The sequence below is a fragment of the Glycine soja genome, chromosome 2 (genome assembly GCF_004193775.1).
Source record: "Glycine soja cultivar W05 chromosome 2, ASM419377v2, whole genome shotgun sequence".
Classification (NCBI taxonomy): Eukaryota; Viridiplantae; Streptophyta; class Magnoliopsida; order Fabales; family Fabaceae; genus Glycine; species Glycine soja.
In genome coordinates, this window is record NC_041003.1 from 49,367,802 (window position 1) to 49,387,888 (window position 20,087).

The 20,087-nt window shown below is 33.5% G+C and overlaps 3 protein-coding genes across 6 annotated transcripts; 1 reads left to right on the top strand and 2 right to left on the bottom strand.

Annotated features, from left to right (window-relative positions):
* Positions 1 to 1,286: 1,286 nt before the first annotated feature.
* LOC114372140 lies at positions 1,287 to 2,476 on the bottom strand. Its single transcript, XM_028329567.1, has 2 exons — positions 2,085 to 2,476; positions 1,287 to 2,003 (listed from the first exon to the last, which is right to left on the bottom strand). Exons 1-2 carry the CDS (start codon positions 2,457 to 2,459, stop codon positions 1,323 to 1,325), a joined length of 1,056 nt encoding a protein of 351 aa, XP_028185368.1. The 5' UTR covers positions 2,460 to 2,476; the 3' UTR covers positions 1,287 to 1,322.
* Positions 2,477 to 5,405: 2,929 nt separating this feature from the next.
* On the top strand, positions 5,406 to 9,317 carry LOC114402526. Of its 4 annotated transcripts, none has more exons than XM_028365159.1 (3): positions 5,406 to 5,426; positions 8,145 to 8,223; positions 8,896 to 9,317. In XM_028365159.1, exons 2-3 carry the CDS (start codon positions 8,170 to 8,172, stop codon positions 9,106 to 9,108), a joined length of 267 nt encoding a protein of 88 aa, XP_028220960.1. In that variant the 5' UTR covers positions 5,406 to 5,426; positions 8,145 to 8,169; the 3' UTR covers positions 9,109 to 9,317. The 4 variants fall into 4 exon arrangements, with proteins under 4 accessions (XP_028220960.1, XP_028220938.1, XP_028220954.1 ...); XM_028365137.1 differs by having other exon boundaries at positions 5,406 to 5,420; positions 8,137 to 8,265; XM_028365153.1 differs by having other exon boundaries at positions 5,406 to 5,420; positions 8,137 to 8,223.
* Positions 9,318 to 13,710: 4,393 nt separating this feature from the next.
* Positions 13,711 to 17,031, bottom strand: LOC114402546 (endoglucanase 11-like). The gene is made up of 5 exons (XM_028365172.1): positions 16,780 to 17,031; positions 16,468 to 16,680; positions 15,550 to 15,750; positions 15,177 to 15,431; positions 13,711 to 14,692 (listed from the first exon to the last, which is right to left on the bottom strand). Exons 1-5 carry the CDS (start codon positions 17,005 to 17,007, stop codon positions 14,042 to 14,044), a joined length of 1,548 nt encoding a protein of 515 aa, XP_028220973.1. The 5' UTR covers positions 17,008 to 17,031; the 3' UTR covers positions 13,711 to 14,041.
* Positions 17,032 to 20,087: the final 3,056 nt, after the last annotated feature.

Genomic DNA, 20,087 nt, shown 5'->3' on the forward strand with positions numbered 1-20,087 from the left:
TCTGAGCATGGGAGTTGTTCAAATCATTGATTTATGTATGTTAGTCGAGTGACTTGTATTTGTTTACGTTATGTTCAATGTATTGAATTTCTGGGGTTCAATGAATTCGGTACTTTAAGCCACTAACCCATAACACTAACCCTAACTCATAACACTAACCCATTACCCCTAACCCTAACTAATAAACCCTAAATTTAACCCATAACACTAACCCTAACTCATAACACTCACCCCTAACCCTAACTAATAAACCCTAAATTTAACCCATAACCCCTAACCCCTAACCCTAACCCCTACCCACTAACTCATAACACTACCCATAACCTCTAAACGTAACACATAAACCCTACGTCCAAGTCTAACCCTAACTAATAAACACTAAAGTTAACTCATAACACTAACCCTAACCCATAACACTAACCCTTAAACCCCTAAGCCCTAACCCAAAACCCTAACCCACCCCAAATCAATAACCCCTACTCCAAAACAGTAACCCTTCAACCCCTAAGGCTTAGCCCCAACCCTAACCCCTAATCCAAACAATTGACCAAAAACCCTAACTCCATCCCTAACCCATAATCCAATCCTAAGTCTTAACCCTACCCCAAAACCCAAAACACTAACCCTAAACCCTAACAACTAACCCTAACACTAACACTAACCCATAATAAAAAATTAATGTTTCTTATCCCTAAAAAAAAATGATTCGAGGTTAAAATGAAAGTGTACTTCAATATTATTTGTTTTGTATCATGTAATCAAAATCTTAACACTCTTGTTAAAAATTAGTTTACCCTCAACCCCAAATCCAAACATTTCATAACACACCCTTTTTAGTTGAGTATATTTAAGAATAAAATGATATACAAAAATAATCTGATTGCATTTACATTTTTTTGTTTTAATTATTTACAAATCTAAGTCAATTCATATATAGTTAAATTTGAGTGCATTCAATTCTACTTTAGTTTAAGGATTGATATTTTTGTCCTAACTGGTTAAAAACCCTTTCACCCTTAACCATAACACCTAATGAAAACCCCTAAGTCCTTACCCTAACCTTACCCCAAAACCCTAATCCAAAACAGTAACCCTTAAACCGTAACCCCTAATCCAATCCCCTAAGTCCTATACATTAGTAAAACTACTTACTTTTTCGTTTGTGTACTTTACTTTTATTTTTATACTTTGTTTATTATTATACTTTTATGCGCCACATAAACTCTATACATTAGTAAGGCATAATAAATGACATGCGATTGATTAATTGTCAAAATCAAATGTCTTACAAACAACAAAAAATTTACACAGAGACATAAAAATCAGTCATTATGGTGTCCGCGATGTCGTGAGGATGTGCCACACGGTCGATCCCATCTTCGTGCTTGACGATCAGGATTTCTTCTGCCGCGTTGTCTCCCCGCTTCTGCTTGCTCAGCCTCAGCAGAAAACTCCTGACGCAAATCAACACCTAATAAGTCGCCCATATCAGGTATTGCTCCGGGTACATTCCATTGCGGAGCAAATGGGGCATTAGGTGTTGCCATGGGGGCATCGTGCTGCTGCGAAGGAGTCATAGTGGGCCATGAAAAATGAGCTTGTGTTTCCGCAACACCACCGAACGAATGTTCGCTCGCAGAAGTATCAGTGTGATGACCTTCAAAGGGGTACTGATACATCTGTGAAGGATATTCGGAAAATGTTGCTGGCGTGTAATACATTCCATGACCACGCTCCATCATTTGTTGCGAATATTGCTCCGCTTGAACAGGCTCCCTTCGTCTGCCTAACCCCCGAGTTTCAACACTTGACTGAAGAATGTGAAACTCTGGTGCTGGGAATTCACGCTCTGATGCTGGACCATGTGACACTGGCTCAGTGACTCTCTCTTGCTCTTCTGATATAATCGCCAACTTATCCACGTAAGGCACGAGATCATCAACTGTCCATGTGTTCCTCCCTTGTGGTGACACCATATACTGTAAAGTCTCCACAACTTCACCCTACAATTATTAGCGTCAACAAATTAATGCTCACGCTTAAGAAAATTATTAGAAGTTAAACATTGAAAAACAAATAAATACCAATGCAGCTGTGTTTGCATTGTTTGGGTCGACAAACATCTTTGTTTTACGCCTATACCACACCATATAGTCCGAGTTAAAACCTAGTAGGCCCTGCTGTCGAGGATAAACGTCGACCCTAAACTGCGCTGCATTGTTCCACTGACTAATGATTGGGGCCAACAGGTGGAACCAATTCTCATCTTGTTTGCCTTTGAGCGTTATGCCATGGAGATTCTGCGGTTGCGAAGGACACCCGGGAATAGGTTGTTGCAATCCATATTGTCGTAAAACCCTATCGGGTTGGTGCCACTCAACAACATGAAAACAAATCAGTGGCACCACCGCGAACCAGACTACACTTCCAACCACACAAATTTGAGGCAGCGCTGCCATCACAGTTGGTGTGTATGGCTCCCAGACAAACTGCATATAACAACAAACTTGTCAATTTTCAGTCAAACATAACATATTAAAATATAATTTAACCATTACATTACAATCTTCTTACCTCATGTCGTTTCATCAGATCCAATTTGCGACGGAAAACTCTAAGATCATCATTGCCGATATGCTGATTTCCACGTCGCAGCCACCTACAATAAAAATGAAATCATCATTATCAACATGTTCCATCATTAAATATTTTCAATTCAAATGTAATTTTTTTAACGACAAACCTGTGTCCAAGTGGTTTATTTTCTATGACGGGAGGTGTCCTCTTTGGAGCTAAAGTGGTGCATCGTTCCCATGCCCACATTTGGATTAAGATGCACATACCTCCGATTGATTTAACTTTGTAATCGGTGGCGCTGCACATCTCTCTATATAAATACGCAAGCACGGCAGGTCCCCACGCATACGTGCTGCACTGTTCAAAGTCACGTAAAAATTGTAGGTACCTTAAGGAAACTCTGCTACTACTTTTGTTAACAAAGAGGACACCTCCTATGAATCGAAGAATCCACGCACGGGTAAACCTTTGTAATTGTTCAACGTTACCCTCATCAATATTTATGTGAGAAAAATGGTGAGCCAGCCAACTTAATTTGACCACACTGCCTTCAATTTCGCCTTCCTGTGGTCTGACTCCTAATAATTCTTCACACAAATTGGCCCAATCAAGATTTGTCGAACCAATTAATGGTGCCCCGTCAGTACGCAGACCTAATAAAATTGACACATCTTGGAGAGTAATGGTAGCCTCTCCGCATCTCAGGTGAAACGTGTGGGTTTCGGGCCTCCATCTTTCAATGAACGCACTAATTAAGGTCGCATTTATCTTTAGGTATCCCATCTTCATGATCCAATAAAACCCACATTGCCGAAGTAGAGGAACAATTTCCTCTGGTATTTGTTCTTCACCTTGATATGTCGGCACTGCTCGTCTAATATGTAATTTTCTATCTGGTTCCCCATTCCAAACATGTTCTGAAACATGCTTGGGTTGCATCCACAAGACGTCACCATCAACTGGACCAGACCTAGTTTGTATGCTCGATGAGCATGACGACGAAGATGCCATTGATCCTACAAAATAAAATATAAAACAATTCATTAACAATAAAATTTATACATTAATTATACATACACAAATTAAGTATATTTACAAAAAAACTTAATTAAAATAAGGGAAATTTAAATGTATTATACAATCACGGAAATTTAAATGTATTATACAATCACGAAAATTTAAATGTATTATACAAAATAAATTAAATTACATCCAAAGACAATTTTACATAATTAATAAATTATATTTTTTTAATTTCAATAACAAAATATATTATACAAATAACCTAATTCATATATATTCTATAAATAAATTAAATTACATACAAATATAAATTTCAATATATAATATAATATTTATATTTTCGACTAAAAATTAAAATAATATATATACAAAATTAATAATTAAATTTTCGACTATTAACTAACGTAATATAAAAAACTAAAAATTAATAACTAAAACTAACGTAATATAAAAAATTAAATTCTAACCTAATTTAAAATTAATAATTTATACTACATAAAATTATTCTTAATCTATGAATAATTTACCATATACAAAATTAATGACTTTAAATAATTACGAGTAATATAATTTAATATACAAAATCAATAATTTTAAATACGTAAAACTATTATAATTTAAACATAACATATTTTGTCTAATAATTACTAAAACTAACGTAATATAAAATATTTCATTCTAACCTAATTTAAAATTAATAATTTCCCGTACATACAATTTTTCTTAATCTATGATATTAAATATTTAAATTAAATGTAATCTACCATATACAACATTTAAACTAAAGCTAATCTATAATTATTTCTAATCTATTTTAAGGAAAATTTCAACTAAACTTAATCTACCATATCAAAATTAAAAATATTCCTAATCTACCATATAAAATTAATAACTTAGAGTATGTAAAAGTATTCCTAATTTATCATATAAACCTAAATCTAATCTACCATATAACATTAACAATTCAAACTATAATCTTATACTACCTAAAACTATTTATTTATCAAAATATAATCTAGCATATATAACATTAACAATACAAAGAGCCCTATACAAAATTATTATCTTATACTACCTAAAATTATTCATTTATCAAAATATAAACATGTACATAAATAAAAGATATCAAATATATTGACTTATACTACCTAAAATTATTCATTTATCAAAATATAAACATGTACATAAATAAAACATATAAAATATATTGAATATATAACTTACAAGCTTTTATGAAATGGAAGAAGACAAACTGATCAGCACCACTCTCAACACACAAGCAACCACCAGCTACCTCTCTCTCAACAGCAACCACCAGCTACCTCTCTCTCAACAGCAACCACCTTCTTTTTCACCTTCAACACACAAATTTTACAAGCAACCGTGAACTGGAGCCTCCCTTTCAACCACCTTCTTTTAAATCCCACTGAAGCTGAAAACGCCAACATCACTGGCGCCTCCCTCTCACCCAAATCGCCACCCGAGGTGGCGCCTTCCAGCTACGACCGCAGAGCTGCAGGTGCTGCAGCTACGTTTGCAGAAGTGCAGGTGCTGAAGTCGCTGGTCAAACCAGCGCTTCCATGCACCTCTGGATGCGCCAATAGGACCTGCGATATGCAGTCCTTTGTCGCCAGTCACAGTGGCGACATGCCACGTGGCTCTTCCCTGTTGAAGGCGCCATCTCCACTGGCGCCATGCACTGCTGCTACGTAAAAAACAGCACCCCTCTGGTATTTTTTTAAAAAGAGCCCTAGTCTGGGAAATATTTTCTAAATGAACCCTAGTCTGGGAAATTTGCCGTCTCTATCCATCAAACAAACATCTGCAGGCAAATTTCCCAGACTAGGGTTCATTTAGAAAATATTTCCCAGACTAGGGCTCTTTTTAAAAAAATACCAGAGGGGTGCTGTTTTTTACGTAGCAGCAGTGCATGGCGCCAGTGGAGATGGCGCCTTCAACAGGGAAGAGCCACGTGGCATGTCGCCACTGTGACTGGCGACAAAGGACTGCATATCGCAGGTCCTATTGGCGCATCCAGAGGTGCATGGAAGCGCTGGTTTGACCAGCGACTTCAGCACCTGCACTTCTGCAAACGTAGCTGCAGCACCTGCAGCTCTGCGGTCGTAGCTGGAAGGCGCCACCTCGGGTGGCGATTTGGGTGAGAGGGAGGCGCCAGTGATGTTGGCGTTTTCAGCTTCAGTGGGATTTAAAAGAAGGTGGTTGAAAGGGAGGCTCCAGTTCACGGTTGCTTGTAAAATTTGTGTGTTGAAGGTGAAAAAGAAGGTGGTTGCTGTTGAGAGAGAGGTAGCTGGTGGTTGCTGTTGAGAGAGAGGTAGCTGGTGGTTGCTTGTGTGTTGAGAGTGGTGCTGATCAGTTTGTCTTCTTCCATTTCATAAAAGCTTGTAAGTTATATATTCAATATATTTTATATGTTTTATTTATGTACATGTTTATATTTTGATAAATGAATAATTTTAGGTAGTATAAGTCAATATATTTGATATCTTTTATTTATGTACATGTTTATATTTTGATAAATGAATAATTTTAGGTAGTATAAGATAATAATTTTGTATAGGGCTCTTTGTATTGTTAATGTTATATATGCTAGATTATATTTTGATAAATAAATAGTTTTAGGTAGTATAAGATTATAGTTTGAATTGTTAATGTTATATGGTAGATTAGATTTAGGTTTATATGATAAATTAGGAATACTTTTACATACTCTAAGTTATTAATTTTATATGGTAGATTAGGAATATTTTTAATTTTGATATGGTAGATTAAGTTTAGTTGAAATTTTCCTTAAAATAGATTAGAAATAATTATAGATTAGCTTTAGTTTAAATGTTGTATATGGTAGATTACATTTAATTTAAATATTTAATATCATAGATTAAGAAAAATTGTATGTACGGGAAATTATTAATTTTAAATTAGGTTAGAATGAAATATTTTATATTACGTTAGTTTTAGTAATTATTAGACAAAATATGTTATGTTTAAATTATAATAGTTTTACGTATTTAAAATTATTGATTTTGTATATTAAATTATATTACTCGTAATTATTTAAAGTCATTAATTTTGTATATGGTATTACAAAATTAAATAATTCATGAACGAAGTTAGTATTATAAATAATTAATCTTAACATTAATAGCTTTAACATGGAAAAAGCTAATTACAAAATTGCTAAAAATATAATAAAATATTTAACACTTTCAAGTTGAACGCTTATAAATTTTTAACACACCAAAAACCAACTTAATCTAATTAAAAAATACTACAACTTCATCTTAAAAAAAAATCATACTCAAAATATTTACTTTAAATAAATATAATCTACAAATTTTTTTTATTCAAAGTTCAAACATTCATCAATTTTTAACACACTAACAAATTTTGAATCTAGAACACATTTATATGACATATCCGATGGGACGATGCAAGAATTTAGTTATGGATCAAATAATTCATGTACACGTTTAATCAACATCTATGATTATTTTGGAAAAAAAAGTTATAACCAAATAAATTTATTAACAAAGATGTAAATAAATTTATTTCACGAAAATTGTTCACGGAAGGAAAAGATAGAAGCAATTAAACGCGAGTTCTATACAAATTATCAACACCCACCTAATCTAATTAAAAAATTATTACAAATTTCATATTCAAAATATTTTTATTTTCACTCAAAATATTATCTTCAAATTAATATTGTTACACAATTTTTCTTTTATTTTTGACATTTAAACACACATTTAAACAAGCATATCAAATATAAACGTTAATTTAATTTTAAAATAAATAAATACTATATACAAAAATTAAGTTACAACCTAACAAAATAACTTAAAAAAAATTTCATACCACACAGTTTTTTGAACAGCTAAATCCACCAAAACAAAAAAGAAACAAGCTCAAAGGCACGGATAATAGCTTTAAAATGAAACCTTGGCAGTTGCAAGAAAAGGAAAATGAAGCAGTTTGCAAGAAAAATCAAATGAAGCAGTTGCAAGAATAAGCACAAAACACGGATAATAGCTTTAAAATGAAACCTCTGGCCGTTGCAAGAAAAGGATAATGAAGTAGTTTGCAAGAAAAATGAAATGAAGCAGTTGCAAGAATAAGCACAGAACGAAATATTTGAAGACCCTAAATCGCCAAGGCAGCTGGCGTTTTCACCCTAAATCGCCTAAGGACCTGGCGTTTTCAGCTGCACTGCAAAAGCTGGTTCACCTGCAAAAGCTGTACCTGATACGCGTGGGGAAGCGCTGGTTTGACCAGCGACTCCACCCTGCATGGCCAAAACGCCATTGCAGGTGGCGACATCAGTGCTGTCGCCAGTGGCAGAGGCGACACAGCCACGTGTCGCGTGCCTGAGTGTGGCGCTGTTCATGCTAGCGATTTGCATGAATAATTTCACTGTTGCTACGTAAAAAACAGCACCCCTCTGGTATTTTTTTAAAAAGAGCCCTAGTCTGGGAAATATTTTCTAAATGAACCCTAGTCTGGGAAATTTGCCACATCTGCATATACAGAGAGAGAGAGAGAAGAACCATGGCTGGTGGTCGGTTCCAATCTCTTCTCCATGCCACTTCAAGACCCTCCTTGGTAAAGTCTAGCAGTAGTAGGCCATTCTTCAACAACATTATGGTATCCGTTTTATTTTTATTTCCTTTTTAAATCTCTCTTCTTTTCTTTTTCTTTTTCCTTTTTTTTCACTCCTGTGCCAAATTATTCTACTTCATTTTGCTTCTCTGCTGTAGAGTTACTAATTTACATTAGATACTTTTATTCTTTTGTATGAATACCCCCCCCCCCCCCACCTAGAAAATTAAATTAGACTGATAAAAAGTGGAATTTTAATCATTTTCACATTCATTTTTCCTTTTGCTGGAAATAAGTTGCAATTAACTTTCGAATGTGCTTGACAAAGAAGAATTCGTGTATTTAATGGAAGGTTTTCATTTTTCTGCATAATCCAGTTCTTGAAAGTGGAAATCCAGACTTGAGAAATGGATTAAAACCCAGAAAAGGCTATGTTTAGATTAAAGTTGGAAAAGTATTTTTGTGAATTCCAACACATAAAATGAAAAGGGGAGAATTTGTTAATTTAAGTGTAAAAGCATATTTGAAATTTGAACTCTCTAATAAAATTAAATCGAAACATACACTCAGAGGGGGTTTGCTAAAAATGAAAATCTATTGATTGTATTATGTGTCGATAAATGTTACAGTGACCAGAAAATAGTGTATTATTTTTTGGGTTATTGAATGTATCAGAATTATGGGCAAGCGAGCAATGGAACTGGAAACCGTAGTAACCGTTTGATGGAAGAGAGGGCACCTTCCACAGCTGAAGAGTTCCAAAGAGTTGCAGAGGAAAAAGCCAAGGAAACCAAGGAAGAGGTGGCAAATCAGAATGTTGAAAAGTCATATGATGGTGCACAAGAAGAGGGTACTAAGGTTCAATCTGTCCAGAACAGATACAAATAGCATCAATTGCCAAATTACAATGTAGAAACCTACTTTCTCAACTATGAGATCTCTATTCTATCTATGTAATAATAATAATAAGATTATTGTGTTATTTTCCTAGAGATCCCTTGTAACTTGTAAGCGTTTCTGCAGCAGCAGAAGAAACTAAACAATTTACCGGCTTCGGTCTTTTATTAATTATTACTCATGTTATTAATTATTAATCATTCTTGCCCCATGTATATGTAACTACCATTTGAAGTCCTGGGTTTGGGGGATTAAACTCCGTCTCTATTTTAGCAGATTGGTTGAGTATGTTGACAATTTGAAATCCAATGTGGTTAATTGGTTGGTTGTTTCTACTAAAAAAAATTACCATCCCTGTTTATCATTTATTTGACACTTGAAAAAATATTTTTATTTATCTGTCAGAATAAAATTTAAAGATAATATTAATTACAATTTTTAAAATTATAGCTTATTAAAAGAGAAACGAAAATAATTGTATATGAAATGTAAAAGTGAAAAATAGAAAAAGATATATTAAAAAAATACAGATAATTTTAGTATAAATGACAAGACTCTTTATTTTAAATTTGTGTATGGATTCGATAAACGTACTCTTCGTTTTTTATGTGTATGAGTGAAGGGAAAAAAATAAGAAAAAAATTGTGATAAAGAAGGATATAGAAGAAAAAGTGAGTGCACGAATACAATTATTATTTGTGTATTATAATCTTAAATAATAGGGTGAAAAACAGAAAGTATTAATTTTAAATAGGTATGTTAGAAAAGAAAGAAAACCATTATCAAGTATCTTCAATGTATCATTAAAAAAAAAAAAAAATATGTCATAGTATTAAATATTTTTAATTACTTTTAAAAAAAGTATTAAATAAATTCTCTTCAAAGTAGTAAACGTTTTTTTTCCTGTTTTAAGACACCAGTAACAATTGCAAAAAACAAAGGATGTGAGTCTTGGGAGTTTATTCTTTACATCATCACTAAGTTGGTGTATGTGTAATGTGTTGTATCACAGCAGCGCAGAATCAGCAATTCTTTGTCTAATGTGGTTAGCTTTTCATTTGGTGTAAAAAAGAAGTAAAATTTGTGGCCATTTAAACACTTCTTTTTTCCCTTTACGGTCCTATATATTTGTGAGGGGTAAGATGTGTCCTTACAGTGAAGGAAATGGCTGGAGGGTCCCTCCATTGAGTCTATGTTTTTGTCCCAACTCCTTTTCGTGGTTGGGAATGGGAGGTATCGTCCACTTTAAAATTGATTGGAATGAGAGACAACTCGACCTACTTTGGTACTTGTCTGGCAATATGCATTATTTTGGCACTTAGATCTATATCTTGTTATTCGCTTTTATATATATATATATATATATATATATATATATTTAGTGTATCGAATTTAAATTCATGTTAATAATAATTTTAATATTGATACCTTCATCTATTGGCTATTAATAAGATAATATCAGAATGGCAGATATGTTAATTCTGATCTTATCCTTAAATAAGTATAAGCATTAAGCTTACCATTTAATCTAATTTGATCTTATCCTAATAAATATGTTAATTTTGATCTGATCTTATCCTTTTTATTTATTTATTTTATTTTTACATCCCAATAAATTGTTAAAAGCTAAATATTAATAATTAATATTGATAATAAAATCTTTCCAGCATCGAATGAACAGATATCCTGAGCTTTGGAGACCTGGCTCCTGCCATGTCATGGCAGTTCCCCTCGATTCTGCTTATGGCACCACCAAAATTAAAGTAGTGGGCCAAAAGTCAGGCCTGGCTACTCAAATTCAAAGAGACCATGAAAACCATATCCATTTATTCTCATTTTATTATCTTTTTTAGAAATAAAATCTGCTCAGAGATTCATACACTCCAGATGGGTTAAACTGTGACAGAAAGAAAGAAGGGTTTTACACTTTTACTGAAGAGTTACCTACTTAACCTTGTTCCTATCCTTTGTAGAATGTGAGATAAAAGACCACCAGTTTGTTAGGTGTAGAAATATAATGAAATAAAAATTAACTTGACTCCTTGTGTTGTGTGCAGGACAATAATATATGGGGCCACAAGAGAGTTTGGTAGGTACTAAAGAAATAAAATGAAAATTTTAATCTTGTGATTAAAATTATACACAATAACGTTAATGTGCATGTCTTTTGACAAAGGATGAAGTAACTAACAAGAAGAAAAACTACCGAGAAACATCATATCTACCTGCAATGAGAGTTAATTAGGTGAAAAGAAAATCCTATATAGTTTAGAAGAAGAAAAAAATAGAGCTTGTGAAATTTAACAAATATAAGCTGTAGCATTACATTTTTTGGCATGAATAAGATGAAATAACACGAGTAAACAAGAATGTTTTGGTTGATTCTCCTCCTCATCTATATAGAGTAAAGAGTAAGAAGAATTCATTGAACATTTCTACGTACTATAGTCACGTCAGCAAACTGGTGAAGAATCTGTACCCTAAAATCCTGAACACAAAGCCACAAACCTAACTATTTGCTCAACATATATACTTCAATGACTGTGTATTAATGAAAATTCCAATATAGATTGGGTTATTATTCAGTGACATAGAACTAAAGAACGAGGATTAACATAAATTGAGCATTTTGTTTCTCATATTAGGGGGCCTTGTCATACGATGGTACAATCGATAAAATTAATGCATCGTCAAGATCCTAAAATAATCAGATTCGAGCACTATATATTGAAGATTCAAGTCCCAACAGGTTTTGCCTTGGGCCATGGCATAATGCCCAAAACAAATGAACTCAATGCCATAGTGTGTGCATGCGGAATTGAATCCTATACTCACGCAAGTGCATACCACACTCCTTATTCCATTTGAAATTATCTTATTATCTTTAATGAATTAACATCACCTTTCACAATCCACTCGCGATGACAACCTCCTGCAAAGGTTGCTCCCTTTCTCCTTCGTCTCAAAGCCACAAATCCTTGTTTCCTTCCTCCTTCGTCTGAAAATCGAGGAAGAAGATAGAAGGGATAGATTGGGATTTCTCAAAAAATGGGAGATACAAAATTTCAATTGTCGTGCATCTTGTGTACTCATTGAGCTTGGGCCTTCCTAATTTTTTGGTGAAACTTGGGCCTTGATGATGAAGACATTTGTTTGGTTGAGTTTCTTGGCTTTATTTTAACTTCTCCCCCAAACAAAAAACATAAATAGAATTTTTTTTTAAGAAAAATTATTCATAATGTTTTTTTCAAGAAAAAAAAAAGAATTTTGCATGAACGACTTGCAAAAATTAGTAGATGGAACTAAATGGCCAAAGTTCACCCTCTTAAAATTTTCAATTACCATGTATTACTTCTTTTTTATTCCCCCGTTCTACCTTTCAAGCTTTTAGTTTTCTAGTAGTGTTAATTTGATGCATTTGATATCGAGAAGTGCTACCAGTGCCTTTTTTATTATTAGGTAAAATCCTACATTGATTTCAACTTTATTCATAAATATAATTTTTTTTTATTAAATTACGAGTTTCAAAGAGTATTCTTAGCAAATTTTTTCAACATTTGATAAATTTCCTCCCGCTGGAATTACTTTCTGATTTATATTTCACCAATGCCACTTGAGTTAATGTGGTTTTGATGAAATTTCCAGAATCTTTAAAACTCCCCGTCTAAATCGTGAGTGCCCTGAGTCATCACGAATTGCCATTATAGTTTCATGATTTTCTTGCAGAATTAATTACTGTTGTTCATTAAATTATCCCAATTATAAGTCCCGTTGGCCCTTGCTGCAAGGTGACATTATTCGCTTCTGCACTATTCCTTTTACGACATTCAAACATTCTTGTTGTAAATCTGGTATTAATTGTGCTTCATGGAAAATGACACTTACACACTTCCTTAAAATGTCCTAAAGTGAAAAAGTACCAACCGTGTTGACAGCTCCACGCGCTAAAAGTGCGCGTCGACCAAGCAGGAATGAAGAAAAAGAAAGTACTATTACTAGTAAATGGGAACATGGTCTCTCGTGCTGGGTTTCCACATTTTGAACCTTGTGATTGTGACCAATACTTGAATTTTAAGGACTCAAAAAAACCAAATTAAAAACATCGTGGCACTAAATCCTGCTTGATTTTCGTTTTGGGTGGCTTTTCCATGTGCCTCATGCGAGACCATTTCCCCGCAAATTCGGTTACAAGGAAAAGTGCTTTTGGCCATTTAGCTCATGCCGTTCGTTGCAACCGTAATTAAAGGGGAAGAAGAAGAATGGAAAATCAGATGCCAAGCAAGCAGAGTTATGAAGAAAGAAAAACCCAAGAATCCCGTGAATTTTTTAAATCATACAGTATTGTCAGATTAGTGGGACATTCGATCTCCCTTCCTACATGCTCCAAGTGTTACAATGACACTTGCCTCCTTTGTGTCGGTAGCTGCAACTATTACTATTATTAGGTTGCAAATCTATCAAATTCATAACTTTTCTCTCAATTGTACTTTTTGACGTTAAACCTCACTAAATTTTCACGTTTTTTTTATTTAATGATTATTTTTCCCTTTCTGATAAATTGAAAATTCTAAGCTTTGAATAAAGTCGTAAATATGACCAAAAATAAAAGTGCATGCTAAATTATCCAAGTTTTAACTATGAATACAAGTCTTTAACTACTAACCCAAAAGAACAGAACCTTCTACTTTAACTCCTAATGCAACTCTTTCCAATTGCTAGACTAAGTATAAGTGGTACAATTTGCTATTCCACCTAATGTCTCTAGACGCATTTTTGAGTCAACATTGGTTGTATAGTTTGTATCTTACGATATACTATACTCAAATTACAATTACAATGGCAGTACAAAAGTAAGCACTAGTAAGAAATATTCTTTGCCCGGAACAATGAACCAAAAATTTATCTCTATAACGTATAACCCCAATTAGCTAGAAGCTACTAAAGGGGTTTCAGCATGTGCATGTGATTGATGCAATCTAGCAAAAACCCCTACTAGTGCTGCCGTATTGTAGGTGCATGCCTCTGTTTGAATGTAATTTCGTCTCTCATCTTTAAATTGGTCTTTGATATCAGGCCCACCAACGAGTGCTCCAATGAGTACATTTGGATTGGGTTCAACGCGCCCATACCAGTTATCGTAGCCCTGAGTGCACCCAATAAAACCCTTATTTTCCCCATATGATTCAATGGATGCGCCCCTATGGTGCACCTTCTGCGGGAATTTTGGACCGTATCCTACCAAGTAGCTCATAGCCATTGGATTAGTGCCCAAAATATAATCAACTTGTGATTTTGCAAAGGCCAACATTTCATGGGGACCCACCTCTCCTTTCTGGCAATGCAGCTTCTGATCTGTGGCTAGGAGATGATCAGAATACACCGTGAGAAGAAACGATGCCGTTGCTACGTATTGCATGTTGTTCCATTGGCGGATGTATAGTAACCCTCCTGGGGTGCGCTCCACGTTAGTAATGTTGTTGAGGTTGAGACACGCGCATAGGTAGTGCTCGGCTTTTGAACGATACTGTTTGAGTATGACTTGGTGTTTCTTGTGCTTCTTTTCTTCCATAAGAAACTGTCCAAATGAAAAATGTCGGTAAGCAATTTACACTACTAGCGTGTTTGACAACTCGTTCAGATCCAAGTAAGAAACTCATGTTCTAGACGTGAAAAGTGAAACCAAACATGCTATACATTACATATTCACCTCGTATGTTTTAAATCAGGCTGTTATTGATTATAAACCATGAAATAAGATTCAGATACTTGTTTGAATTGGTCTTAATTAGTCAATTATAACTTTTTACATTTAATATATATACCTGGTGAGAATTTACTCTCAATGTAAATTGAACCCATGAAGAAATATATAAAGAAATAAACCATGGTGCTCTTTTTTTTTTTTTTTTCTTTTGAAAGTCAGTATAGTACTTCTAATGTACCTTTTTGGCATTTTAAAACTTTGAAAGGTAGAAGAATGATCAACGAGATATTACAAATTACAATAAAGGAAAAGAAAAAAAAAAGGAGAAGGGAAGTGTGTGTGAGGGAATTATTACCATGGAAGCAATGGCTTGAACACCAACGTACTTAACGTCCCAACTGAATTCAGTCATGGCCCAAGTGGTCCCACCAAAGTCATAAGCCTTGTCCAAAAAATAGGTTAAATATTCCTCCTTTTGGGTGGCCCTATATAGCCAAACTGCTGCCCACAGCAACTCATCCATGTAGCCACTAACCGAAGCATAATACCCTTTAACCACTCCAACACTCTCATCATACTTGCCCTTGTACTTGTCACCGAACTCAAACAACTACAAAACACAACAACCACATCCCTTTTATTTTATAATCTCTCCCAGGACCAATTGAAATTAATTCTAATTAAATTAATTAATCTAACTATGAAATGTCAACAAAACTATAGCATACCTGTTGTGCATGATGCAAAAGTAGTTGAGAGTAATGTGGATTTGTTCTCCTAAACAAAATGGACGCCGCTGCCAACGCTGCCGCGGTCTCGCCGGCGACATCCGAGCCGGGGTTGTTCGAGTCAACCTTGTAAGCTTGCCGTGACGTAGTCATGTCCTCCGGCCGCTGCCAACAGTAGTGATCAGTGTCGCCGTCACCCACCTGAACATTTTCTCTCGTAAGACTAAATTATATACACATATAACAAGTTTCATAAAGGAATTTAACATGCACACTTCTTTTTTATTTTTTATTCAGTGAAATTTCTGTTGTTCTCATTTTTGCAAGTCTGAATTCTAAAAATGCATTTTTTTTAATTTATATTATTGGCATTTAGCAACACAATTTCTAATTAATATATTTTTTTAAGAATTCTAATTAATATATTAAAAATAATTATTACTCTATGATTTAAGATATTGTAATCTGGACTAATCTTTATGTTTTTTCTATTAATGTTGGATGTCGACTAATCTTTATCTTTATGTAATACGTATAAATAGTTACGTTTTTAAATTTATTAAAATAATTAATAACATATCCCATGATTAATTGAAATTATATGACCGGATTGCATAATAATTTTCCTTTTAGATACTCTAATTTATCGTATAATTTTAATCAATATATAGTGTATAAAATTCCATGTTCATGCCCAGCTGCGAGTGATAACACGCGGCAGTCACGGCGAGATGGCAGGAAATTCAGGACGAATCCGTTGACTGTTCCGACATTTAAATCTATTCCTCCGGTTAGTTTGGAAGAAGTATTCATTCATCCCATTTTCGACGGCGGCGCGTGGGATAGTCAATTTTCAAAATACGAAATAAAAAAAAAAATTATATTCACCGGAATTGTATATGAAGAGAATTGAAATACCTCAACCCAAAGAACATTTGGTTGTGTGTGTGCCTTGATGAAATAATCGGTTCCCCACTTGATGGCCTCCAGAGCGTGAGCATACTCGCCGGCAGCGGCGATTTGTTCGCCGTATTCTATGGCACCCCACGAGAGGAGAGTTATGGTGAAAGCCATTGGTAGCCCAAATTTCACATTGTCCCCTGCATCATAGTACCCTCCCACCAAGTCCACCTACGTGCCCAAAAACCATAGCCATAATATTAGAACAAAATGAAAATAACATAGTTTAAGGTTTGTATGTTAATATACACTATGAAGTAATGTGTTTACCCCTTGTTCTAGGCCATCAGTGAGGGCAGAATGGTGTCGCCAAGTGACCCTTTGATTGTAGGGTAAGCGACCTGAACGTTGTGACTCAAAATAGAGGAGGCTCTGGGACAGGGCTTGGCCGTAGTTGAAGGACTCACAAAAGGGAATAATGAAGATTGTGATGAGAGAGAGTAAAGCAGTGCATAGTGTCAAACACCCTATGTTCTTTTGAACGTTGCCTTTCTTCATTTCCCTCTCTCTCCCTATGCTATGTCTTTGTTTCTCTTTATATATGCTGTGTGTTGTGGGGGCTATGATTTACGGGGTCGTTTTCGTAGGGTCTTGGTTAGTAATAGTATTATTGGCTAGTGCATTTTGTCTTGACTACTTATTTTAAATATTTCATTAACTTTTTTTTCACTATCACATCATAATCATAATGAGGGTTTAGGATAAATTTTTTCATTTTGTTTGTAAACAAATTCAAACGGCTGAATAGAATGTAAGGAAAATTAATTTTATAATCAAGGCGCGTGCGAAATATGCTAGGGGTGAATTTTCTGTGTAATTGAACGGCTTTATACATTTCAATTTGGAACGATAAGGAAACTAATTCGCTAATGTATAGAATGGAACCTGAGATGTTTGAAAATGTATTTTTCAGGAATTCAATCAATTCACACTTGTGGATGCTAGCTAGCATAACGGTATGTGCCATGTGTATTCTCTTTTAATGTCTTTGTGCATGTAAATTTCACACTTGGATGCTAGTATAACGGTATGTGCCACGTGTCTTGTTTTTTTTAGTGTCTTTGTGTATGTAAGCAAATATATGGTTGGTAACTTTATTCATGTAAATTCCTCACAGTTCAAAAACGAAAGAACTGAACTACCTGTGTATGCATGTAAGCAAATATATGGTAGGTAACTTTGTTCATGTGAATCCTCAGTACAAAAACGAAAGAACTGAACTACCAAATTCAGTTTTCCAAACCTTCAGTCCGGTTGATTAATTCTTTTCCCTTTGGTCAAACTTTCTATTTTATGTTTGGCTTAATTAGACTTTTCCTATCTTAGTATTATAAATTTTCTTATTTCTTTAAAATTTCATTTTGAATCATAAATATTTACATTCTTACCTAGTCATTTAAAAAAATAGGATTTTTTTTCACAGTATTTAATCCTTTTTAGTATACATGATATTGTGCTAATGCCTAATGCCTATTTTATATATAATGAATTATATTTATTTTTTGGTTATGTTTTTTTAAAAGCAAAACGTGAATATTAATATTTTACTAAATTAATATGGTTAGTATGTGAGATGGAGTCATCAAATATTAGTTTTTAATTATATGGAAAATAATAGTTTTGGGTAAACTTGCTAAATGCAGGCTATAATTATACTCAACTTGATCGAATGGTACGTGATAGTATGATAACTTCAGAACAGGGACAGATTCAATTTAGGCCCAACTGCGGAAGTGCCCCCACCAAAATTTTAATTTTTGTAAATGTAACATGTATGTATAGTTATAAAATACTTTCATAATTTGAAATGTAATTAAAAAAAATCTAAAATATGAATATTGTTCCCACTGAGTTATATATGTGGATATTATTCCTACAATTGATTTTTTTTGGATCCGTGCTGCTTCAAAAGCTATTCAACCATTTAATGTCTTTATGAAATAAAAATACAGATAATACATAAGAACTTTAATCCTTCAATTGTGAATAGTACAAATTATTTGGATAAAATGTATTTGTTGGCCTGCTACATTATATACGTTAGGATGCCAAGCCCAACTTACATTAATAATTGTGTTATTGGAACATCTCTTTCTTGCAACTCCATATTTTGCTTCATGCACTCCCAAGAACCAGCAAGTTTATTGCTCTTTATTATGTTTGAAATTGCCCTACGTTGTAGAGTGTTTTTTATGTTGTGAAACTGAAATTGTTTAATTTGAACGCTTTTGCTTATGATTTTTTAAATCATCTGCTTAAGAATCTTATGAATGTACACTAATAAGTGCAAATGGGTAAGTGAAACAAGATTGGCAAACCTGAGATCACAGAGCAATATTAAAAGAATTGAACAGTACTTTTTTTAAAAAAAAAAGGCTTGGACAGCAATGGAGTGTATCTGGTGTTTTCAATTTTGGCAATAGTACAATATCTATAAACTCATTTAAACTAAATTTAACTACTCCGTATTTGAAGAAGCTAAATAGGATAGGACTCGTGAGTCGTGGATAAAAAGATGAGATGTTGAAAGAAAGAATAAAATCTCATACTCTCTACAACATTCCAAGCATTTTATGAACCTAACAAGACTTTTGTGTGAGTACACCAATTATCATAATAATCATTGGTAAGAAAAGGGAATTAATCAAGTTCAAGTCATTTTTTTCACCTCTTAACTCACTAAATGTTTCTCTCAATTTTTAGAACCCAAACTCTGATACAATTTTGTTAGAAACAATAAAATTATAGAAAAATAGAAGAAATTTTGTATTCTTTGTCTTCTATTTATTGTAGAGTAACCTCTAATCATTACAATCAACCTAATGTTAATGTTAAATAATTTTTTATTACATAAGAAACAATAATACCTTTTAAACAATAATAGTATTCCTTTATATAATAATTAAAATACAAAAAATAAGTTGGTGCGAAAAATAGAAAAGGGGTATGAATATCAACTCCCTATCTTAATTCTAGAAGCCTACCCAAATAATTGTTTTGTCTATTGGGCCTGATAACCACTAACGAAATCGTCTTCATAAATGAATTAAAAGAGATGCTGATAATGACAAAAACAAAAGCATCTGTGGACCAAAATAAAAATGAAAAGCGTAGGACCAGAAAGATACAGATTTCTAAGTTTCCATCAGTGACCTAAAATAATAAGATAGAGGTATTTGTTGTTGTTAACTGTTTAAAATTTAGGATAAACTATCTTTTTAGTCTTTAAATTTTTATATTTTTTTATTTTTAGTCTCTAAACTTTTTATTTTTATTTTGTCTTAATTTTTTTATCTTTACTTTTAGTTTTTTAACCTTTTTTCAGTCTTTACCTTTAAAAACAGATAAAAAAAATTTCAACGACTTAAAAATAAAAATTTAAAAATTTAAGACTAAAAAAATATTTAAATTAAATTGATTTCATCCACTTGGTTCTAATAGTTGAGGAACGTATTATTGGTTCTCTCCCTTAAAACACACGTTAAGTTTTTTCTACTCAGCAGTCGCGCTCCTAGAAATCTTCCATTATTATGTGTGTGAAAGAGAGTGAGAAGGAAGAAAGTGAAAAACCAATTAAT